This window comes from Cucumis melo, chromosome 3, assembly GCF_025177605.1.
Source record: "Cucumis melo cultivar AY chromosome 3, USDA_Cmelo_AY_1.0, whole genome shotgun sequence".
NCBI lineage: Eukaryota > Viridiplantae > Streptophyta > Magnoliopsida > Cucurbitales > Cucurbitaceae > Cucumis > Cucumis melo.
In genome coordinates, this window is record NC_066859.1 from 227,493 (window position 1) to 253,502 (window position 26,010).

At 34.4% G+C, this 26,010-nt stretch overlaps 2 protein-coding genes across 2 annotated transcripts in view; one reads left to right on the top strand and one right to left on the bottom strand.

The window, feature by feature from the left end:
• Positions 1–3,815: 3,815 nt before the first annotated feature.
• LOC103485373 (putative 12-oxophytodienoate reductase 11) lies at positions 3,816–6,697 on the bottom strand. The gene is made up of 5 exons (XM_008442927.2): positions 6,169–6,697; positions 5,903–6,043; positions 5,515–5,645; positions 5,012–5,188; positions 3,816–4,467 (listed from the first exon to the last, which is right to left on the bottom strand). The coding sequence occupies exons 1-5, from the start codon at positions 6,261–6,263 to the stop codon at positions 3,881–3,883; spliced, it is 1,131 nt and encodes a 376-aa protein (XP_008441149.1). The 5' UTR covers positions 6,264–6,697; the 3' UTR covers positions 3,816–3,880.
• Positions 6,698–18,729: 12,032 nt separating this feature from the next.
• Positions 18,730–26,010, top strand: part of LOC103485374 (suppressor of mec-8 and unc-52 protein homolog 1) — a 41,045-nt gene continuing 33,764 nt past the window's right edge. The window contains exons 1-3 of the mRNA XM_008442929.3: positions 18,730–18,903; positions 19,435–19,645; positions 23,610–23,762. Coding sequence (XP_008441151.1) covers positions 18,875–18,903; positions 19,435–19,645; positions 23,610–23,762 — 393 coding nt within the window. The 5' untranslated portion in view covers positions 18,730–18,874. The remainder of the gene's footprint in view (positions 18,904–19,434; positions 19,646–23,609; positions 23,763–26,010) is intronic.

The following is a 26,010-nucleotide window of genomic DNA, read 5'->3' on the forward strand; positions in this document are numbered from 1 at the left end:
TTTTGTTTTTATCGGTCAATCTTGGCCGAGATCGACCATGAGATTCTTCCAAAATTTTAAAAAACTATTTGAAAAAAATTTCTTAGTCTCTTTCGACCGAGTGCGTAACTGAGAGTGCGTTTTTTATTAAAATTTTGAAAATAAAAAGATATATCAAATGACCAAAATACTCTTGACATTCCGATCATTACATATTCTCCGAAAACACTAAACTTCAAATATTTTGCTCATTTTCAGTTGAGAAGTGAATGATTTTGCTCTTATAATTCGTACAACTTTTAGTGTTGAGGTTAACTCTTTTTGGACTAAAGTTGCCCCAAACTAAATAACATAAACATTATGTAATATGATCTCGAGTTAAGGTTGTTCCAAATGTTTCAAAGTATAAAAGTAGAAGTTAAAATGGAAATTAAAAACTAAGACCCAGACACTTTTTAGTCATTTTTAGGAAATAGCTTAGCCATATATTAAAAAATACCGCTTGTTTCTGTTTTAAAAAATATAGCTCAATCCACCAACTCATTTTTTATTGGAAGTAGTCATCTTCAGGTCCACTTGTTTCCGTTTTAAAAAAGCTCAATTACTTACATGCCTTCTTCATTGATGGGAGAATTAATTAATGAATTAAGGTAAATCAAATCTTTAGAAATAAGAAGAGGAATGAAAAAAAAATGGAGTTTCTTGTTCATGTTCACTCAACAATAATAGACTTTCTCGATCATTAATTTAAGACAACTACCTATTTGGAGGGAGACTAATTTATGTTTCATCGGATGAAAAGGTTTGAAAGATTTTTTGTGTGTTGAATGTTGGTCTATTGGATCACAAAGGTTATTTGTTGACTTGTTTGATAGAGACACCATAAAAACTTCATTAAAGCTAACACAAATATATTATAGATTAATTTAAATTAAAGTTCAATTTTTTTAGCAGAAAGAAGAATATTGTGGAATTTCTTGAACAAGAGCTTCCCTTCATAGCTTCCTTTAGTTGCAGACAAAATGACATCGTCAAACGACCTTGTAAAGCGTCAAACAATTCCCATTTCCTTAAGGTTATTTTTGCTGATACTCTCAAGAAACAAAAGTTTGTAAGCAAGAAATTATTTTAACGGTTGGGGTGTTCTCGCTTAGTTCCTGGACAAAATGAAAAAAATGTTTAGGGTTTAGGGTTTTGTGAGAATATCCGGTTGGGGTTCTTCAGAGGTATTTTAGTTATTTGATATCCCTTTATTTTTAAATTTTTAATAAAAAAACACACTATCTTGGTGACACACTCAGCTGAGGGAGATCGAGAAGTTTCCTTTAAAGGGTTTTCTAAAATTTAGGAAGAATCTTGGGGTCGATTTCGGGTGAGATTGATCAAGACAAACAAAATTACGAGTTTTTTAAAACCATGCTACTTTTGAAATATAAAACAAAAAATGTGCTATTTCTCAAAATTTCTTAATTATATATGCTTAATTTCGAATGTGTTTTTTAATTAACAAAATAGATTTTTCGAAATTGATTCAAGAGAGTTGCACTCCCATTTTTAAAATTTGAGAATTATCAGATTTTGTGAAAATTGGGTGAGATTTGGTGTTAATCATGCTCGAGATTCCACTTGAAAAGCTTAAATATATATTGAATTTCAGTGTTACCTCTTCTCGATCTCGCTCTTGGTCTCGATGATAATTCATTTGTGAATACCATAAAAAACAATATATTCCAATCTGAATCTATCTAACTCTTTTACCAATTGTTACCTCTTCCTGAATTTCCTCTTGCAAATTTTCTCAAATCTTATATAAAATCTTGCAAAATTTATCTCCATATTATATATACACAAATTTCTAAATTGATTCGCTAACAATCTAAATACTTTAGCAATAATCTTTTCAAAATTCTCCAAATTGGGTAATATTTGGTAGTATGATTTCTTAACTTTTGCAACACCTAGAAATATTATGTAACATTTGGAAAAATGAGCAAATCTTGATGTGTAACATGGCGAGATGTATCGAGAAGATCCAAAATAGTCAATAAGTTAAAAAAGTAAAACTTTTAACTAATTTTGGTGGTTGACCGAAATTGACACAATAACAAAAGAAAAAAAAAACTATTTGAACAGTTTTCTAAAAGGGTTATAGTTTTGTAAGGTGAAACATTAAACATGTCATTTTCGATAACTTATCATTCTTTTCATCTCTCTAAAAGGGTTTTAGTTTTGTAAGGTGAAACATTAAACATATCATTTTCGACAACTTATCCTTCTTTTCATCTCTTGAATAGTTCTTAATGACTCCACTTGTCTACCTCGATGACAACAATCATCACTTACGACCACCAACTTTTGGCAACTGGCACAAATATACGGTCCAGTGGCCCATTCCAACAATTGGTGCTTGTAGACCCTAACGACCAAACTTTGACCAACAAACATCACTTACGATCCGACCACCAACTTTCGCAACTAGCACAAATAATTGGTATGGTGCTTGTAGGAACATCTATTAGTTACCTGCTAGACACCAATAGTCTATCCAAATTTATCACATATGGAAAGTAAAATTTTGTTATATTTATAAATATTTTTAATTGTTTTGCTATTTTTGAAAATATCTCAATCTTAAACATGCAAATAGGTAGAAATATTATATATATAAAAAGTATTTGGGGGTGGAATTGGGGTTAAAGGTGGAGGCGGGATTACCCACCTTGTTCCCAGTTCAATATATGTTTTGTATCTATGTTTTATGCCCCATCCTCGGTCAACAAAGGGAATTCTCCGTCCTAATCAGTGCAGTTATGCATGAGGACCCAATCGGACAAAGATTTTTGCCAACCCTAATTGACTAGTTCAAGTGATGGAGCAAAAGTACACTGGTTAAGATTACAAATGAGCTTCATTCAAAACATAATTACAAGATAGAGCTACCTTAAAAAGTTGCTCACTCAAGATCAATAGAGTTGGTTATTAGTATAAATATGTGTCTAGTTTTTTTAAATATTTAGCTTTTTTAAAAAAATTGAAATTAACAACCATTCAAAATATTCAAATAAAAATCTTTCATAAATATAATAAAACACTAAAATGTTTACAACTACTGCAACACAATCAAAAAAGTTTTGACCTTTATTTCCATTCCTTTTCTTCTTAGTTTTTCTTTTCTTTTTTAGTTGTTCAAGGATTGTTCCAAATATAAAAGATGGTGAAAAAAATTGGATACTCAAATCTGTTTAATTACATCCAAACAATTGTACATTAAATATGTACAATAAAATCAAATATTTGGCTACCCAATTAATCACCAAATGACATTTTTTTTCCTTTTCGAAATTGTTTTATAAATATTTATTTGTTATATTTTTTAAAAATTTCCTTTAAAAAATTTCGATTTTATTTTAAATAATTTTTCATTAAAGGAGTTCAAAAAAATGTTTTCTTGATAAAACAATTTTTATCTGGTCTATGCAACGTGCTTGTAGGAAATCAAGTACATTGCATTCAAACGTCATTGGCCAATATGGACAGATTGGCTAAAAGCAATTGACCAAAAATGACATCGATCTCGTTGTCAACAAAAACTTTGTTTCCTATCATAGTATAGTCCCCTCCCTCAGCGTAAACGACAATACCCACATTTACATCAAGAAACGTATGACCTAAATGGCATATTTACACTTTAATTTATGGTTTAAATTATATGCTCATTGACTTCATGCATATCTTATACCATTCAACCTAGTGGAACAAAACAAATATGAGAGGAAGTAAGAGATTTTATATAATCCACACACATTATGTTATACTATGAAAAGAAAACATAATCATCAAAATAAATAGAGACCAACTCTTTATTCAAAAGGTTAAATGGAAGAACTCCAAATGAGAATTGTTACTCTTCCAGAAAAGGATAATCCGTGTAACCAACTACCGGATCTGATAAGTAAAAAGTATCTCTAATGTACTGGTTGAGAGGAGCATTCATCTCGAATCTCTTTGGCAAGTCTGGATTTGCCAAGAACCAACGTCCGTAAGCAATAAGATCGGCTCGATTCTCAGCAATGGTTTTGTTTCCATCTTCCTTATCATACCCCCCAGCAGCTATAAATGTACCATTGAAAGCCTTTCTCATTGGTAGCAGGCTGTGAGGACACTGTACTTTCTCCAAAACATTTCTCATCCGCGGCTCCACCATGTGGCAGTACAGAATTCCATATTTGTTCAAACTTTCCGCCATGTAAACTCCCAAAGCTTTTGGATTCGAATCTCCAGCCTCCATGAAATCCGCAAACGGCGATAGTCTTATCCCCACTCTGTCTCCACCTATCTCATTTACAACAGCTTCAACTACCTCTAAAGCAAATCTACAACGGTTTTCAAGAGACCCTCCATATTGGTCTGTTCGGTCATTCACTTGATCCTTCATAAACTGTTCAATAAGGTAGCCATGAGCTCCATGGATTTCAACTCCATCAAAACCTATATATATTCATTCATTCAACTGCAATATCAGTGCCTTTGCGCAAATAAACCATTAATGAACAAAACCAAGCAACTGAGCAAAAAAAAAAAAAGTGAAGGCCCAATTGGGGTTCTTCACACAAAAATGAACAAAACCAAGAAAGTGAACATAAAATTAAAAACATGAACAATCATGGATAACCAACTCGGGCATTTAGAACTCGTCTAAGTAAAAAAGATGAAAAAAAAATTAAAGTATTCTCCACCCCAAAAGAAATCCCGAATTATCTTAGCATGTTAACAACTTTTCAGAAGAATTCTGAATCGATGGCCCATCAAGATTCTTATATCCTGAACATATAACGTAAAACTTTTGTATGCCATGGCATGCATATCAATAGTCTGTCTTCCACGTGAAAGAACTCTAGAGTCAATATCAAGAACAGTACCGCTATCTCTTCTGTGCTTCTCGGTGGTTTTTAGTATTAATCAGTAATCAAGAAAGAAGCTTGAAATCCAAACACGGCAGGACTGCTGTTAGTTTTCTAAAAGTAGGACTTACCAGCTTCAATGGCATTTCTAGCCGCAAGCCTAAAATCATTGACAATTTGAGGGATTTCATCTGTCCTTAAACGTATCGGAGGGGTAAACTGTGCAACATCAATTCCGTTGGATCTAACTTGCGGGAACAATGGCTTGTCTGATGATGAGATTGGGGCTTGTCCATTTGGTTGAAAACCTATATGCGTCAGAAAATACCCACACAATCAGAATGGACACTTATTTCTTAGAATAAACAAGAAATTGGAGTAAATGAGATTAATTGAGTTCACTATGGTAGGCACCACCAAAAACAGGGAGAAAATGCATAAAAGGATTTATAGTTTTCTACTTGAATCAGTTGTTCCAAGTGAAATGTTCGAGAATATAATGATTGAGCCAATTTAATTAAATTCTAGGTCGGCAATGTAAATGAATGGAGTTAAAGCTGATATTTTGACCAAGTTGAAGTAAGAAGTCTAGTTCTGTATTGGCTAGTCTTTAATGATCAAAAGGGAAAGGCACCTGAATTTGAAACCCTCCCTACATGCCATATCTGACAAAAGAATGTTCCACCTTTGCGATGAACAGCATCCACAATTGGTTTCCAAGCTTCAACTTGCTCCTTTGTCCATATCCCAGGTGTATCAGGATACCTTGCACGGAAGAAGACAGAAACAGATTAGTTCCTAAGCACGGAAGTCAACCCAAAATAAAGTGGTTCTTTGGCAGTTGGGCTGAAGAGGTTTCTTGAGACTCCACCAAACTCCATACTCCCCTTTTATTTCCTAAAAAGAAAAACTGCTACATGACCGTTTTTTATTTGAATAGTGCAACTCGGTGAATGCGTAAGTATTTTTCTTTTGAGAGTTGGGAGAAAGAAAAGGAAAAGAAGTTTTTCAAAGGTTATTACCCTTGAGCAGTGTCAGAAACTCCGGTGGCCTCAGCTATTAAGAAACCCCCTTTGGTAGCCCTCTGGGAGTAATACAAGATGGCATGTTGCTGAGGAACATTGTTGTAAGATCTCTGCCTTGTCAATGGAGCCAGTACGATTCTGAAGAATAATTATAGATTGAAGATGGTGAATATGGTAAATTAGGACCCACAATCTGACTTCCAAATCGTAAATGGTAAATTAGATGATGATTTAAACTTTTAAAGATGCGAATTGCGAAGTACCTGTGAGAAAGATTGAACTTCCCCATCTTGTAAGGAGTGAGGAGATCAGGAATGGTAGGGGTTTGAGCAGACGCACCATTGTTGTTGTCAGCCATTTCTATTGCTTTAACTTTGCTCCTTTCTTTGTGTGTTGCTCTTCCTTTGGGTATTTATAAATTTCAGACAACAATGAAACAAAATAGACATAATTATACATTTGCTCCCCGACGGAGGCCAGAGCGCACTGGCCACTGAGCAACGGAGAAGATTTAAAGTTGAATTATTGAAAAATGTAGGTTTGATTAACCAATGACGTGAGGGAATGCGTGAATAATGGAATTGCTGAGATTCCGCCGCCTCGAAATCGCCCGCCAAGGTTGAACGGCTTGATTTTTGTCACAAAAATACATCAAACTTCCCCTTATTTAATTATTAATTTTTTAAATCATATAACTACTCTCATAAAGTTTGCCTTTACTAGATTCTGACCCACCTTGGCTTGCTTGCTACCGGATTGGTTCATTCATTGTTGTGGACATTAATTATTAATATATAGAGTACAAAAAAGATGATTTGTTTTGCGTTGTTTAGAATCAACCCAAGTTTCGGTGCGTCATCCATGAGATAAGAAGTCTACCTTCTTATCTTGCCATTCAATCCTAACAGGTCTTTGACCGGCTAAATTTAAAAAAAGTAAAAAAAAACATTTCACTTTTTTCAAAAAATGTCCTTAAATATTAAAGAATGGAACAAAAATGCTCTTAATACTCGGTTTTGGATATAAACTATAAAGTTCTAAAAATTGTAACGACAACTTTTCAAACTAAACTGAGGTAATTAGTTAAATCCAAAGACTAATCCTTATAAAAATTGTTTAAAAAATAAACACACAAAAAAAGTTTAATTCGGGCCATATTTCAAATAAAATAAAAGTTCAAAATATTTATGTGTTTAAGTCACCTTGAAATAAACAGTCATTCTATACAATAAATTCATTTCAATTGACAGAATTCAAAAGAAGAAAACAATAAGATGGTAAGCGGAAGCGTTTTAAAAGATAATCACATATGGCATTCGTGAGTTCTTCTTGTCCCTAGCTGGTTTGGTATCGTGTTACCTTTGCCTAAAAAAGTTAAACATAGAAGGGTGAGTATACTACTCGTTACTGGTCCTGTTAGAGATAAAAACTGTTAACCTGTGATTCCGTAGGATGCACATAATCAGTCTAGTGACCCTGAATGATGCACATATCAGTCTAGTGATCCCGAAAGATGCTCATCTCAGTCTAATGATCCCGAAGGATGCACATATCAGTCTAGTGACCCTGAATGGTACACATATCAATTTAGTGATCCCGAAGGATGCACAACATGTAGTGATCCTGTAGAACACTGTGCCTACAAGATACACTACCCCATAGATAAAGCGATCAATTTTCCTTTAATCCATTCTAAACAGTCCAAGACAGTCACATCAAAGCACAATTAAAACTATCAATTGCTCTTTCTTTACACACAAGCAGTCAAAATAGACACGCTAATGTATATCACAGATCAGCCAACAGTACGAGTCATCAATATAATTTTCGTAAAACAGTCAAACCCTCCCAGTCATTACATTCCAACTTCAATATAAGGTCTGCTAGTACAAATCCCTTACTTCGAGTTTAACTAAAAATCCAAAATTCCACCAATTACTTTGAAAATTCGTCAATAACCTTCAAGCAAAATAATCCGATTTAATTCCAAAAATTAATTTACTGAGCACCAAAAATTGATATTTGATGGGCATACCAAACCCACATCAAAACCAACAAAAACTCACCCAAAGTTGGATCAACTGGTTTAAAAGAGGGGCAGTGGCTCGACTTAGCTAAAATGGCTCATGAAGGCTTGGAGAGGATAGTTGGCTCATGCGACTAAGAGAAGGTTGGCTCAGAGGACTCAAACGGAAGAGGTTCAGCTCAATTTAGTATGGACAAAGCTGAAATGGGTCAGTTATGTTTTCAGCGCGAACTAGGCGGGGCTCGATGGAGGAGGCTTGTGGTTGACAAAGAACGAAGACACAGTACCTTGGGCGATTGCACGCGACGGAGAATGGAGCGGTAAGGTGGACGAAATCGGGCGACACTATTGTTATAATTAACTTGTGTCCGTTCATAATTAAATTCTTAACGTTTCCTTAATGAATTTGAACGTTGGACAATCCTCCCCACACTATATATACATCCTTCCGTGTACATCTCAAGATACAACAAATTCATTCTTCATTCTTCTCCTATGTCTTCCTCTTCTATAATTTGTTTTATCCTGGGGACAACAGGGCAATAATCTGTTTCCACAATTCAGAGCAGAGCCGCAAAACGTCTTAAAAAGAGCATGTTCCGCGACTCGGCCATATACTAATATTTTTCTTTTTTGCAGCTTTTAGTTCCTGAATCAATCCATCCTGTCATTGTTGTTCTGTCTTTGCTTTAACTGTTACTAAATCTGAACTTATCGTGTATTAGAAAACCGAAGTGCAACAACAAAAACAAAATCAGAAAATTCAAAATCAAAATGCTTTCATCCCTCTGCATCAGTTGGATGTCTCAACACATCCTCTCTTTCAACACATTTATACTTATGCCATCTCATGTCAGCGGATCCTTCTTGCAATACAAACAAGCGTTGTAATCTTAGTATCAATGGAAAGTGGTCCAATACTTTATGTGGAATTTTTTCCTTCTATTAGGACTAACATTGTACTGAGACTCACCACAAGTATGACAATGTTACAAATCGCTAAACTTCTTCCAATACAATACACAGTCGTTACATGGATGAATAGTCTCGTATCGCACGCCCAAATCACGTTGTTTTCGTTTGGTATCGTAAAATGAACTAGGGATAGTAGTACTACACATTGAAAATGCTGCTCTTAATAGTTCTAATAACATGTCGAAGGACTTGTTACTCCAATTGTTGAGAACTTTGACATGCATCAACTTAACCAAAAAATTCAAGGAGAAAAATTCTAAACAATCAGGGTATAGCCCACTACATGTTTCATTCAATAAGCCTTGAAATATGCTTGTTATCTCTTGTTCTATATCTACCCCAATATTAAATGACATCTCATTCTCCTAACCTTCTTTCTTTTCCTTTACGTGCTCAATCGAAGCTTGTAAATCATTTATCATACCAAACATTTTATCTTATTCATGAAATTGGTTACTATTAGTTTTTTCATTAAAAGGGTTACTACTAGTTCTTTCATCAAAGCTTTTTATACCTTTATGCAAGTTCACTGGCTCTCCATGATACATTCATTTTGTGTAGGAGGGAGATATTCCAATAGTAAATAGATGTCGCTCCACACCCTCTAATGAGTCTCAATTTGAATTCATACATCCCTTGCATGGACACCTTATTCGTCCGTAATCATTGACTTGAAACTTAACAACCTTTAAAAATTGAGCCACTCCCTCTCTATACTCAACCGAGAACTTATTTCTAAGTTTCATCCAACCATTGCCCATCGTTAAAGAGTTAAAACATAAATATGTTTGATTAGTCGTATATTCCTCTTCTCAAACTCTAAACTTACTCCATTGAATAAACTATCACTACAAGAAATCTGGCCTTTAATGTCGGTTGATAATCGACATCTTTGCGAGCGTTATTAAAGGCCTTTAATGTCGGTTATAAATCGACATCTTTGAAGGTGTTGTTGAAGGCTTTTAATGTTGGTTCATCTTTAATGTTGGTGGATAATCGACATTAAATATTTCTTTAATGTCGCTTATGATACATCTTTAATGTCGTTTTTTCACCGACATTAAAGATGTCTTTAATTTTTTTTAACCGACATTAAAGCTATCTTTAATGTCGTTTTGAAACTGACATTAACGATGTTTAAAACGACATTAAGGACACATTTAATGTCGTATTTACAATAGTCTTTATGACGGCAAATCGGCATTATTTGACTCGAATTACGTCTAAAAGTGTTCGTCATCGTATATTGTAAAAAATAAAAAAATGGCTTGCACGCTGGCTATAATGCCTACTACTCAATGCCTTATAACTAGTTCACCTGCAATGCAGACAACAATACCTAAAATTCTAGCATACACTTCCATATAGAACTACAACAAATACACATCATCCAACACCTACATAGAATCACATATCAATAAACACAACTATATTCAACACTATAAGTCAAACTACTCCAAATCCTCCAATATATCCACTTATATATATAATCACACATATCAAACAACACATCCTGCCCTCCATGGCAAACCAATAATAAACACCTACAATGCATAAGATACAACAATAAAATACCAGCACACTTTTCCACACTTCCATATAGTACTACAGCAAATACGATCATCCAACAACTAAAATATCAGCACACCTTTCCACCATTCTATATAGTACTACAACAAATAAAATCATCCAACTCCTATATATAATCACATATTTAAATAAACAACCAAAAACTGTAAGTGAAAACTAAAAAATATAAAGATAATATATAAGATCGTGATTAATAACCAATGTATATGTACAATAGAAAGTTCCTTCACTAACTATACGTACAAACTATCTAACAAACAACAATTAGTACGGGACCATCTGTCCTTCAAAAAACTATAGGACTGCCCGTCCCTACAAAAACTTAACTCGACCAACTACTAACTTAACTACAAAAATCAACTACTAACTTAACTCGACCAAAAAATACATTTAAAAGCTTACACAAATCTGCTAACAAAAGTTTCTCATTCAGTTCGAATCTCGTCAATCTCCTCTTGCCTATATGCATTTTTGGTATTGAACTACACACAAAGAGAAAGATATGGAAAGTATGAGTTTAGATCATAAATTGTAATATGTAAAAAGTTAAAGTAGAAACTTACAAGGCTAGTAATAGAAGTACTAGAATTATGCACTATCTCATGTATGTACTTTTGCACGTAGTACCCACACCCTACAGAATCACGTAACCACGTCTACTAGAATTTTAACATTAGGACATTCAATGTTATCCTCAACTATCGTGGCTACTGCAACAATATTATTAATGGATCCTATAGAAAATTGGCATGGTGTTCCCTTTACAAATATTAAAAGCATAGTTAAGAACAATTGATCCTATATCGTTAAAAAACTAAAAGTGACAACAAAGTCAATTACGTCAACTCCTTTGTTGCTAGGTGTGTCCTCATCGGCATCAAGATCTATATTAATACTTCCAATGGATGACCTCGAGTGATTACTTCTCTTCTTGTCACTTTTTCATCTCGAGTCATCCTCTTCTTTATGACATATTTCGACTTGTGGAGTTATCATTTTCTCCATCCCTTTTACTGTGTTGAAATATTGTGATTGAGAGACAAAACCATCCACGCCTCTTACACGTCCACCGTGCTCCTTGGAACCCAATGCGTCAATCAAGATGTCTTCATTTTTATGTGTTGCAACTAATTCATCCTATAAAACAATACAAGTATTTTCATCATCGCTTCCAACAGCAGAAGCATAGGAAATGTTACTCATATCCTTAACTTCTTGAGGTGTCTTTGGACATTGTTCTTTTGATAAATAAATTCTATATCTATACGGCAACAGTCCCTTTTTGGGATTCTGCATCTTATATCTTGACAACATTTTGTCTATATAAAATGTTTGAGACATGACTAGTGTTTTGTTCGTTCGGTTCCGAACTATTTGGATACCAAGAACGTATTGAGCATTTCCCAAATCTTTCATTTGGAATTGCATAGCTAGCCATTTCTTAATATCAGTTAGATGACCTACATTATTCCCAATGAGTAGAATGTCATCTACATATAGAACTAAGAATGCTACAGTAGAATTGATGGTCTTTTTGTAAACACAAGGTTCATCAACATTTTGTTCAAAATCATAAGATTCGATAGCAGTATCGAACCTTATATTTCGGGATCTAGATGCTTGTTTTAATCCATATATGAATTTTTGAAGCTTACAAACTTTTTGTTCTTGACTCTTTTGTATAAACCCCTCTGGTTGGACTATATAGATACTCTCCTCAAGATTTCCATTCAAAAAGGCTGTCTTGACATCCATCTGCCATATTTCATAATCATAAAAAGTGGCGATAGATAAGAGTATTCTAATTGACTTTAGCATGGCAACAGGAGAGAAAGTTTCTTCATAATCCACTCCCTCCTTTTGTGTATAACCTTTTGCCACTAGTCGAGCTTTGAAAGTCTGTACTTTACTAGCTTGGTCTCGTTTTCTCTTGTAGATCCATTTACAACCAATAGGTTTTTTATGATTTGGTTGATCTACTAGAGTCCAGACAGAATTGGAATACATAGATTCCATTTCGAGGTCCATGGCTTTGATCCATTGGTCACAATCCACATCGTTCATCGCCTATTTATAGGTCAATGGATCATCTATCCCATCATTAGGTATGACGATTTGAGCTTCACTTAAACCCAAATAGCGATCAGACTGTGGTACAACCATCGCACTACGTCGAGGTTCTCCCAACTCTTGAGAAAGAGTGTTTGACCAATATTCCTAGTTTTATCAACTACTTTAGTGGATGAACTAGGTCTATCTGTAGTATTCTTGGAAATTTCTTCTAATACTAGTTTACTATGAGTTTGATGATTTCTTATGTGGTCTTCCTCTAAGAACGTAGCATTTGTCGATACAAATACTTTATTTTCTTGAGGGTCATAAAACAAACCACCTCTTAATTCTTTTGGATATCCTACAAATAGGTATAATTTTGAACGACGTTCCAATTTTTTAGGGTTTTGCACCAACATGTATGTTGGACATCCTCAAATCCTAAAGTGACGTAAACTACCTTTACGTCCTTTCCATAGCTCATAAAGTGTTTCAGAAACACTTTTAGAGTGAACGTTGTTTAAAATATAGATAGGTGTTTCTAAAACATATCCCCAAAAAGAATCTGGCAACTGAGCAAAACTCATCATAGAGTGAACCATGTCTAACAATGTTTGGTTTCTTCTTTCTGATACACCGTTCTGCTGAGGCATACAAGGTGCAGAGAGTTGTGATTGGATTCCATGTTCTATCAAATAGTCTTGGAATCACAAGTCCATGTACTCTCCACCTCGATTTGATCGAAGTGTTTTTATTGTTTTACCTTATTCATTTTCAACTTCAGTCTTATATTCTTTGAACTTTTCAAAAAAATAAGACTTGTTCTAAATTAGGTAAACATGACCATACCTTGAATAATCATCAACAAAACTAATGAAATATTCATATCCTCCCCGAGCTTTGACATTCATTGGTCCACAAAGGTTCAAATGGATGAGCTCTAAGGATGTTTTGGCTCTAAGACCTTTTCCAGTAAAAGATCTTTTGGTCATTTTTCCTTCAAGACAGGAATCACATAGAGGTAAGGAGTTATCTTCTAACAGACTTAGAAGTCCACTCTTAACCAATCTCCCAATCCTATTTAGATTTATGTGTCCAAGTCTTAAGTGCCATAAGAAGGCATTGGAAGAAATTTTTGTCTTTTATTCTGAGTTTCAGCTGTTCTAAACATTTCAGTATTTAAGACAAAATTTGCTCGTGTTGGTCTTAACTTATATAAGTTGTTTTCAAATATAGCAGAACAAACATGAATACCTTTTTGAAAAATGAACGCTTCATTAATTTCAAAAGATATTTTGTACATATGTTCTAACATACAAGAGATAGATATTAAATTTCGCTTCATTTGAGGAGCATACAAGACTATCTTGAGCATGATATATCTATCATTAAAAAACAACTTCAAGTCTCCCACTGCTTTAGCTGAGTCCATTTCTCCAGTTCCAACTTTGAGAGTCATCTCGCCCTCAGAAAGTATTTTCCAAGAACTATTTTCCTGAAATGAGAAAGAAATATGATTAGTGGCTCCTGAATCTAATATCCATATAGAATATTCATTTTCCACTAAACATGTTTCAAGAACAAGTAAATCATATTTACCTTGTGCTTCTTTCTCTACCTTTTTCTGAGCAAGGTAATTTTGGACAGTTTCTTAACCAATGCCCATTTTCACCACTATGGTAACACTTACCTTTTTCTGCATTCTTCTTACCCTTGTTCTGTTTGGGAGTCTTCCTCTTTCCCTTTTTTCTATCTTTCAATTATATTTTAAGGGTCCAGCTTTAGATTTAGAGGACGATCCTCTTAAGAATTTTCTTTTTGTAGTAGCAACATTTGCTTCTACTTCTTTTCCTTTATTCTTGGTAAGATTTTGGAAACATTGGAGCTCATTTATAAGGGTTGTCAAATTGAACTCTATCTTGTTCAGGGACGCATTTGTTTGAAATGGTATGAAGCTCTTCGGAAGAGACTCTAAGATAAAGCTAACCTGATTAGCCTCATCGATGGCACCACCATTTACTTCAACAATATTGAAGTGCGTCATCATGTCCAGGACATGTTCTCTAACAGAGGTCTCCTTCTTCATTCGCTTAGTGTAAATGTATTTAACTGCATCGTGTCTTAAGAACCATTCTGGTTGCCCAAACATTCTCTTTAATGAATCCATTATCTCTTTAGCCGTGGCTAAGGATTCATGTTTTTTTGCTAAAATATCAGACATGCTAGCAAGGATGTAGACACGAGCTTTCTCATTGGCCTTTATCCATCGATCATATGCTTTCTAACTAGTTCGGTTTGCATTTGAGGCAGGAGTTTGAGGACATTCCTCAGTTAAGACAAATCTTAAATCATCAACTACTAGTATTGTGTTAAGATTTGATTTCCATGCCGCATAGTTATCGCCATTAAGTTTTTCGAAAGCTAACAATTGAACTATCGAGCTATTCATGCTGAAAAACAAACATACTTTGTTTAGAAACTATAATCTAATAAACCAATCTTTTTAGCAAAAATAATATACCTTTTATTACATTTTGCAACGATATTTCAAAGGTTTAGAATAACCTTTACTGAGGGGTAGCCAATTACTCGTCCTTTGAATCAAGACAATCTTGACCGAATGCTACACAAATATCTTATATTTACTTAACATTTAGTTACCGTTACTTCGATCAAGAATATACTAACTATTTTAGTAATTCTTGTAAGTGTAACCCTCCATTTTCGATTATCAGAGTTGAGAATCATTATGCTCTCGAAAGTGGAAAGACAATATGAAAAATTATCTAAGAGACCCTATCCAAATATGGAGTTTGCGGTGTTCCGAATCTTATAATACAACCCTCCAAAAGGTACATCGCTTCAGGACAGACAATGAGGCGCATTATAAGAATCTCACGGTGCGACCCAATGAAAGAGACCATGGGATGTATTGTCATATATCCCTCCCCCACTTACTATGAACTACTTCCCCCATTCACCTTGTTCATAGCTCATGCAAACACTCTTCGAAGGGAGTCCGCTCCTATGCACGACCCAAAGCCCTGCATGAACCTCACGGTACGAACTCTTGGGGACGTTAGAGCTAAAAATACAATATTTTTCTCTAGTTGAAGTGTTCTAAAAAAAATTTTAGGTAAATTATTCAGGATTTTATTTAGGCTAACTTAAACAAATCCTAAATCTAGGTAAAACATCTAAGCATAACTTTTATACTGGATTTTTAACCTACGATCTAGGTGATAAACCAATTTTATTACCTTACATCTCTCACGCATGCTCATAAAATTAGGTTAACTAGGCTCAAGAACTGATTATGATCTCCAGGTAGGAGGTGTTCCGTAAACCGTCAAGTTAAAAACCTCAACTCCTTAGTCATCTTATCTGAATTTTTGGCAAGATCGAATCAGGTGTGCCTCTTGTAACCTAGTTTTACAAGATATCGACCTAAATCTAATTTTGAAAGATATGATATTAACCTAAGTGAGCATGTATCTTATCTTTATTATAGATTTTAAAATCTAATTTATTTTATAACAATTATAAAACTTTTAGACAAACCTATAACATTCATATATGAATACAACAATTAATATGGTATTTTTGATTTATTTAATTTTTAAATAAATCAAATAATTGATTAAATTTCATTAAATCATATTTAATAAAAATAATTCAATTAATCTTTAAATTAATCGTATTAATTTAAATTTAAACAACTAATTAATCATATTAATCAATTTCCATATTAATTTCTCAACATGCGTACTAAATATGCATGAACATGTTAACCTATAGTGGGTTCTTACAATTTATATGATAAATTGCTAAGGTTGAACTAAAATGGATTAGTTTTGGATTTGACTCTAAATTAAGTTGTTAATTTGCAGTAATTATTGTAATTAGCCCTGTTGGTGGCTTAATTTATTTTTTTGTAAAGAGTCTGTAATTTATTGGAGTCATTAGAGTTGAATTTAGGCTGTAATTACTTCATTCGGGAAGAAGAAGTGCTGTTTTGAAGCTCAAACCCGGGAACGAGCAGTTTCAGGCCTATCGTTCACCCTCTCAACGATCACGTATGGTACGCGTATCGCTTGTGCTAGTGAACGTCGCTCTTACCAGCTAAACGATCGTGTATGGTACGCGTATCATTTGAATAAGACCTCATCATTTACTTGCTAAACAATCGCGTAAGGTACGCGTATTGCTAGCGCTTGAACGATCGTCTATCAGCTTAGCGATCGCGTAAGGTACGCAAAACACTAGCGCTTGAACGATCGTTTACATACTTAGTGATCGTGTATGGTACGCGTATCGTTGATATCTATAAACGATCGTTTACCTTATAAACGATCGTAGTGACTATTTCAGGGTTCCAGTCTTATGTAAACCATTTACATAGGATGCCCCCACTCCCATATCTCTACATGAACGATTTAAATATATCGTGGATCCCACACTTTCATTTTTAAGATATTATATATTAAATATTCAAATCTTCACATCCCAATTTTCAAAAATATCTTTCTTATTAAATATTTTTCTAATTTTCAATTTTCAAAAATACATTTTCTTATTTAATATATTTCCAAATTTCAAATTCCAATCTTCAATTTTTTTTTAAATGTATATTGACAAAATATGTTATTGAATAAGAAAATGTATTTTTGAAAATTGAAAATTAGAATTTGAAAAAATATTTAATAAAAAAGATATTTTGAAAATTGGAATTTGAAAATTTAAAAATTTAATATATATATTAAATATCTTTAAAAAAAGAAAATGTGGAGTCTATGCATTAAAGTCATGGACCTCGTCTACGACTTCCAACCAAAGTCGGTACACGACTTCGTCCAAATTGCTATATTTTTATCAATAGTTTACTTTCTATCCTATTTTTTATATTACTTTTAAAAAATACATTATTAAAAAAATATTCAAATATTATGATAACATACAAGATATATCCCATAAAATTACGAACTTCTTTAGCCATTGATCAATTGCGTGTTCTTTCCAATTGATCTTGAGTTTTCATTTATTCCATTAATTTCTTTCTTCTCCACAACTTTTCTTTTGTTTTTTTTCCTGACATTCTTAACATCTCTCTACATTGTTATATTCCACTTTTTTTGTTTCAACAAAGACATATGGGAATGTTATTTTTATGTTGTATTGGATTTTTTGCTATCTTATTTATTGGTATATTTTTTTCCAATACTGTATTTTTTTTCGTATGTCGCATGCACGTCGACTTCACTTTCAACGCTTAAAATGCATGTTGACTCTACTTTTAACTCTTAGCATGAATACTAATACAATGGATTGCCTCTAGTAATCTTCACGACTCGAGTTTGACACCAGATCGCTACTATCAATTCATACTTTGCCTTCATCTCATCCAACTCCACTTCATCACATACCAAATTAGGTCGAATATTATATATATATATATATATATATATATATATATATATATATATATATAATATTGTGTATATATTTACAAAATAACTAGATATACGTGTATATGAAAAACCATGTGAAATATAAAAGCTTAACGTGGTATGTACTAACTTACCTAAAGTTTGTATAAATAAGAAACAAATATACAACAGTATATTTATTAAGTGCACAAAATAACAATACAGTATACCACAATATACCATCTTATACACAACACTACATATTATATACAAATAATGTACTTGATATATATTTGTATTTTAATAAATAAACTACGATATATTTCTTAGTGCACGAACATACAATCATTTCATAATATATAATTTTACATACCAAATAATATATGAGATGTATATTTTATTTTTTAGCATATTGAAAAATAAATATAATCTAATATTAAATAAAAATAGAATTTTATACAATTAAAAGATAAACATGTATTATCTCATTTTAAATGTTTTCAACTTAAATTAATATGTTTTTTTTTATTAAGAGATAAAATAAAGAAAAGAATGAAATAGTCATGAGGGGGTGGTCGTATTTTGTTGTAATATCAATAGTCGATTAGGCTGTTTCTGTAATACATGTCGATAATAGGCTGTTTGTGTAAATGGACCCATGAATTTAAGCCAGAGAAAGTAAAAGAGGACTAAGGCTCGGCCCATATTCGTGCCCGAATTATCGGCCGAACCAGAATACACGTTCATATTCTGGATAATAGGTTCTTAACTTCTGAGTTCAGCTGTGTCTTTATTTTGGAGCCGTTACTTGGGAAATCATTCCCGGCAAAAAAATTAAGCCCTAATCTATACTCTCCCCCGCTTTCCTCTGGTCGAGTTTTACCTTCGAGCCTTCCCAGCATGTCTACACTCGAAATCGAAGCTAGGGAGTATGTTTGCTTTTTCATTCATCACTTGGCCGTTTCTTAGTGCAATCTGTGTCTCATTGGTACCCAGAAATTTCGATGATTGAAGGAAAAAACGACTTACTTTATGTGCTAATTCTGAGCTGTTTCTATTTTATTTTTACTTATCTATTTTGGTTTTTCGTTTATTATGTTTTCAAACTGCCGGCTATACGCTATAGTACGCATTTTTTTTTTTCACATTCCAAATTTCATTAGTTTTCCATTGTTCTTTGTTGTTCATATTTGTAGCTGCTTTCTTTATTTAGTTTATATCTTAAAGATCGTAAAACATTGGCATTCTCTGATTCTAAGTAAGAACGACTTTTACACTATTGTTTTACGTATAAACGTTTGGCAGTTGCTCGTATGGCTTGCTAACCAATTTGAATGCATTTGCGATGATTTACGGTTAAAAGTTATAATTACTCCACTTTCCGTTGGGTGCGATCTCTAAGCAGCAATTCACATATTCCACTTTGGGCTCAACTATTGATCACAATGCTTTTCTTTCAGTGTCATCAAGATCGTGCTTCAGTTTTGTAAAGAAAATTCATTGCACCAAACATTCCAGACATTACAGAACGAGTGTCAGGTTTCTTTGAATACTGTAGACAGCATTGAAACTTTTGTTGCTGATATAAACTCTGGACGGTGGGATGCTATATTGCCTCAAGTGTCTCAACTTAAGCTTCCAAGAAATAAATTGGAGGACTTGTATGAACAGGTAAAGTTAAACAAACTAACATTTTATACTTAAGGACAAAATGTTGCATTTTGCTGCTGGAAGAAAATTTGCACTTGACGAATGGCAGAAAGATTTTACGGTATAGATAATTTAACTATCTTTAAGCATGTAGTCCCCTAGTGGGTTGGGGTTGGAAACATAGATGGAGGGGTTGACAAATGGCTTATTGGCAACATTATAGATGAGCATGAGATTCTAGAAAAGTCTGGAACTCAAAATTTGAAGAAAGAGGACTCTATGGTAGCACTTATTTTATTATTTCATTTCATTTTTTACTTTTATAAGAAACCCATATATAGTAGCATTTTTAATATTAAGTTCATGTGGGGTTGGGATAGCATCATCTACTATACTATTCAACAAGAGCTTGTGAGTATTCTCTCTTCTGGGGTTTTCTTTTTGCTGGTACATTATTTATTTTTTTTATCAAAATGAAGGTTGGAGAAGTCAACCAACTACCTAGAAAAACTTTCCTTGGAAGTGTCGAAAGGGAAATTCCCATCATACTAATGTCTTTGTTTGGACTGCTTGTTTTCATTGCTTCAATAGGTCAGAAAGGTTAGAGCCTTAAGTCCTTCCTGTTTTCCTCTTTGTTTTCAGAAAGAGTTTATTTCAACGGATTTCGAGAATACATTCACAGTGTGAATCCTATTTTGTTTTCCTTGTACATTGCCTGTTTTATAGCTCTCCTCCTTAATTTGAAACAAGAACACCATCGATGGCAAAATGTACCCAAAAAAAAAAAAATTATGAAGGAGATTATTGCCAGGATTGAGATTGCTGCTTTTGAGTTGGATGCCTCCTTAACATTGGTCTCATTGAGGAGAGGTTTAATTTAAAAAGGAACCTTGAGGAGGTGATTAGAAAGGATAATGCGACTTCGTATTGTAAGTGTAAAATCAAGTGGGCCGAGGAAGGAGATTGTAACTCGGGTTTCTTCCATAGAATGGCTAATGGAAGAAGGAACGAGAATCATATTGGTCTTTTAGGTTTAGACAATGGGGTTTGTACTAGAGATAGGATGGAAATTGAGGAGGAAATCTTAAATTCTTTCTCTGATCTCTATAGGCTCCCTTCCCTCCCCCCTCCCCCCACCCCCCCGCTCTTTTGCTCTTTAGGCTTCTTTACTACACTCATTGTATAACTGTCTTGTACTTTGAGTTATATACTTAATAAAGAAGTTTGTCTCCATTTTAAAAAAAAATCTCTATAGTCTTGCGGTGTTGGTTAAGTAGTTTGTGGAGGGCATAGACTGGAGTCCAATATTGCCAAGGTAGGTTGAGGAATTAGTGGCCCCATCTCGTTAGAGGAGATTAAAGATGTTGTTTTCAGTTATGATGGTAATAAGTCTCTTGGCGCGGATGGGTTCTCTATGGCATTCTTTAAGGAGAATTAGGATCTTATCAAAGGAGACTTGCAGGGGGTTTTCAAGGAATTCTACATAAGAAGGATTTCGAACAGTTTGTTGACTGAAACCTTAGTCTGCTTGATTCCTGAAAAGGAGAATGCGAATAGGATGAAGGAGTTTTGGCCTATTAGCCTCATTACTTGCGTCTACAAGATAAGCTCTCGCTAATTGTTTCAGGAAAGTGCTCCTGTCGACAATTTATGATTCTCATAGGGTCTTTTTGATTGGAAGGCAGATTCTGGACCAAGCTTTGATAGCTAATGAAGCTATCAAGGAGTATAGATCGAAGAATTTGGAGGGGGTTTTATTAAAACTTGACTTTGAGAAAGTGTACGTCCACGTGGATTGGGATCTTTTGGAAGGCTTTGGTTATAAATGGAGAATGTGGATGTTGGGGTGTGTTAGAAATGTTAAGTGTTCGATTCTCATCAATGGAGCCCGAAAAGGGTCGATTCAAGCTTCTAAGGGTCTAAGACAAGGGGATCCATTGTCCCTGTTTCTGTTTTTACTTGTGATGGTTGTCTTAAGCCGGATGATGACAAAGGGGTCGAGGGAAACATTATTATGCCTTTTAAGATTGGTAGAGATGGAGTGGTCTTATTGCATCTTCAATTTGCTGATGATCCAATGTTATCTTGTTCCAAAAAAGAGGAGTCTTTCCAGACTCTCAATCATATGGTTCAGTTCTTTGAAGAGATGTCAGGGCTGAAAATCAATAGAAGCAAGTGCACTATTTTTGGTATTAATTTTGATTAGGCTAAGATTCAGAGGTGGGCTGAGGTTTTTGATTTTGAGGTGGGTTCTTTCCCATCTTCTTACCTTGGGCTTCCTTTAGGAGGTAATTTGAGATCTGTGTCCTTTTGGAACCCAATATGTGACGAAATTTGCACCAATATGTGACGAAATTTGCAAAAGATTGGCAGTGTGGAAGAAAGGGTTCTTCTTGAGAGCTGGTAGATTAACTTTGATTAAATCTATGTTAAGTGGTATCTTGGAGTATAATCTTTTGCTGTTTAAGTCCCCTTGCTTGGTGTGTAAGAGTATTGAAAAGTACATGAGAGATTTCCTGTGGAAGGGGGCGGAGGAGGGTCGTGGCTTCCATCTGGTTAATCGGGAGTTGGTGGGGCAACCCATGAGTCGGGGGGATTAGGGAATGGTAACCTTAGAATTCGTAACATATCTTCGTTGGCAAAGTGGCTTTGGTGCTTCTATCTTGAATATGATTTTCTTTGGGTGGACGATGTTAGGTGTTAGAGGCACTTTCTGAAATCCTTGGAAGGATATTTCTTTAAAGCTCCCTTCTTTTTCTCGATTTTTTTGCTGTTTAGTGGGGAATGGTAAGGACACTTACTTTTGGGAGGATTAATGGGTGGGGAGAATTCCCTTTGTTCGATTTCTCCGCATTTGTATCATTTATCTGCTTCCAAAAATTGTACTATCTCGGGTCTTCCGATGAGATATGAGAATTTCATGTCTTTCTCTTTCGAGTTCCGTTGTAATTTGGCCAATAGGGAAACGACAGAGGTGGCTTCTCTTCTTTCCTTGCTTAAGGGGTGCTCTGGGAGAAGGGATGTTCGTGCTTGGAATCCTAATCCTAGTTGGGGTTTTTCCTATAGGTCTATGTTTAGTCTGTTGTTGGATCTTGCTCCCCTTAAATGGTCGGTTTTTGATGTGGTGTGTAGGATAAAGGCTCTTAAGAAAGTTAGGTTTTTTATCTGGCAAGTCTTGCTTGGTCAGGTTAATACTGTTGATAGGCTTGTTAGGAGAACTCCGCTTGTTGGGCCTTTTTATTGTATGCTGTGTCGGAAGGTGGAGGAAGATCTTGATAATGTTTGTTGGGATTTCTAGTTTGCAAGGGTCGTGTGGTGCTCCTTTCTTCAGGAGTTCGGTGTTAGCTTTGTTTGTTTGTTGAGCGTCAGAGATAAAGGAGGTTTTTTATGGCTTGTATGAGTGTGTGTGGCTATTTGGGACATATGGCGTGAGAGGAATGATAGGGTGTTCAGGGGTAAAGAGAGGGGTCTTAGTGAGATTTGGTACTTAGGTTTCATGTGTCTCTTTGGGCTTCAATTTCGAAGAGCTTTTGTAACTATTCCATAGGCAATATTTTACTTCGTCGGTCCCCTTTTTTGTAGGGGTGATTTGGGTGGGCCAGTTTTTTTTTGTATGCCTTTGTATTGTTTCATTTTTTTCTCTATGCAAGTTGTTTTCATAAAAAATTCCAAAGATAAGTGTCAGAGGAAAGAGTTTCAGCTAGTTAATAGACAAGAAGAAAAGAATGAAATCTCGAATTCCACATTCTGAAATCACTAGTATAATTCCTCCAGTTCACAACCTTTTTCTTCATAAGCTTGGTGATAAAGTCTTTTTTTTCTTTGATAAGAAACGGAGATAAAGTCTTAAACACTTTAAACTTTGGTTAGAGTTGTAGATTATGTATATTTAATGCTTGATTGCACTTCTCTTAAGAAAGTTCATCAGTTTTGAGAATCTTGACGCATCTCATGATTTGAAACCTTCTTGTAATTCTGTTTTCAGATTGTATTAGAAATGATTGAGCTTCGTGAATTGGATACGGCTCGTGCTATTCTAAGGCAAACTCAAGTGATGGGTGTCATGAAGCAAGAGCAACCTGAAAGATACCTGCGACTTGAGCATTTATTAGTCCGAACATACTTTGATCCGAACGAGGTAAGGGCTAGTTAATAAATCTGACAGACTTTTTTTTCAAGTAGGTTACTAGTTGATTTGCATCTTTATTTATTTTGATAAGAACCAAATTCATTGATGTATGAAATTATAAAAGATGGGGAAGCTCATGTCTAAATTGGACAAAAAGGAGGTTACTAGTTCATGTACATCTTTATTTATTGTTATAAGAAACAAATTAATCGATGCATGAAATTATAAAAGATGGGGAAGCTCATATCTTATTTCGACAAAAAGGAAGGGGGGGGGGGGATACTATAGTTACGAAAAAGGGGAGATCATTTATACCAAGTAACAGGCATAAAAAACCTTTTTTTCATATATATATAATGAAAAGGAAAAAGCGAAAAATTACAAGAGAAAAAGTAGAAAACATAATTTCAACTCAAAATAAAGGCATTCCAATTTAACCCTAAATTCTGAATCAATTTTTCACTTTTAGTGGGTGTTTAATAAGGCCAATAGTTTTCAGTTTGGTTTTCTGCTTTGAAAGAATTCTTGGAGCCTTTCAACATTAGTTGCATCGTTGGTTTTTAGGTTTGAGATCGCTTCGAGTTTTGTCTTCTCTTGTTTTATTTGGATTTTTTTAATTTTCACAGATCTTACCCTATGTCAGGATTCCCCCAAGGCTCAAGAGACCAAAATCTAGAAGCTAGAATATTAGCCATTGTTGTTGATGAAATTCTAGATGTCAACTACTAAACATCCATAATTTCCTCATCTTTAAGCAATTGGTGGAAGAAGATATTCCAAGATGCATTTGAAACATTCTAATTGATAAGAAATTGAATCATTTGAAGAAGAGAAAATTAAAATAAATCTTGGAAACTTAAATTCTAACTAAGGAGTATCTTCCTTTTGCAGCTTTTGTCTTTGTTAGACTATATTTTTATTCCTAGTTTTGTTGAAGTTTTGTTTCTATGCTTCTTATTGAGATGTATTGGCTGTGAGCCCTATCTTGACTTTAATTAGTTTTGGTCCTTTAATATATATGGATATGATGAGGGTGCTAAGGGGTTGTCAACCTAGTTGAGATGCCTCGATGCAGTTCTTGATCTTTGGTTTTGTTCGCTCATTATATAATGTTCTTGTACTATGAGCTTCTCATTGTTTATTATTAATAAGTGAGGCTGTTTCCTTTTCAAAAAAAAAAAAAAAAAAAGATTACCTCACCATGTAAGTATTGGCATGCTCAAAGGGTAGAGATTGAAAAGTTAGTTGGTGAGATGATGGATGTTGTGTCTTTGCTTTCTTATTGGAATACTCTTTTAGGAAGGAGAGAAGGGATGCTTGCATTTGGAATCCAAATCCTACGTAGGGGTTTTCTTGTAAATCCTTCTTCAGATTGTTATTAGATCTCTCCTCTCTTGGGAGGTCCATGTTGATATTACTTAGGGAATCAAGATCCCTGAGAAAGTGAGGTTCTTTATTTGAAGTATTGCTTGGCCGTGTGAACACTCATGAGAGGCTTGTTTAGAGAACTACAGTTTGGGACCTTTTTGTTGCATTATGTGACAGAAGGCAAAAAAGGACACGAATCATGTTTATTGGGATTGCCAGTATACGGGGACTGTTCACTAGTCATAGAAACATTCGAGCCACGGTCAAGGAGTTCCTTTTCCATCCACCTTTTAGAGAGAATGTTCGTTTTCTGTGGTTGATTGGGGTGTGTGCACTTTTTTGGAACTGAAATGAGCCCTTTTTCTTTTTATAATAATAAATGAGACTAATGCTTAAAGTACACGAGTATTACCCTAAGAGCAAAAAAGACTAAGGGAGAATACATGCTAAAACTGAAATAAAGGCTATACCCGGGCAATATAAATATGAAGGCAACCTAAAACGACCAGAAACGAAAAAACAACGAGGTAATCAAAGCAATTGAAATTCGAAACATTAGTAGAAAGCTAAATACAATGCAAAACTTAAACGTTTTCTCATAAGAGCCCACTTGAATATGAAATCTTGCACACCAAAATCATCGAGATGAAAGAAGAAAGAGAGTACCAAGAGGAGACAACTAAATGCTTCAAAGCTATCTTGTCTATCCTTTGCCTAAAAGAACTTGATGAAGTCTTCCAATCCACAGTTTCGAAATCAATGCTCTGACAGCAAATGGTTCAGAGAAGAAGTAGGACCTAATAATCAGCAAAAAATTGTCGACTATTCCCAAAAGGTAACCCCACCATTGCTCTCCAACAACACAAAAGGGATCCTTGCAATTATGTGG

Bases quoted from the DNA above. Each gene is read 5' to 3' on its own strand.
- LOC103485373 (XM_008442927.2), bottom strand. From the start codon at position 6,263: ATGGCTGACAACAACAATGGTGCGTCTGCTCAAACCCCTACCATTCCT. The intron at 5,646-5,902 runs GTAATAACCTTT...CTTCCGTGCAAG, and splicing joins GTTTCTGACACTGCTCAAGG to GTATCCTGATACACCTGGGA. The intron at 5,189-5,514 runs GTGCCTTTCCCT...TGACGCATATAG, and splicing joins AGGGAGGGTTTCAAATTCAG to GTTTTCAACCAAATGGACAA.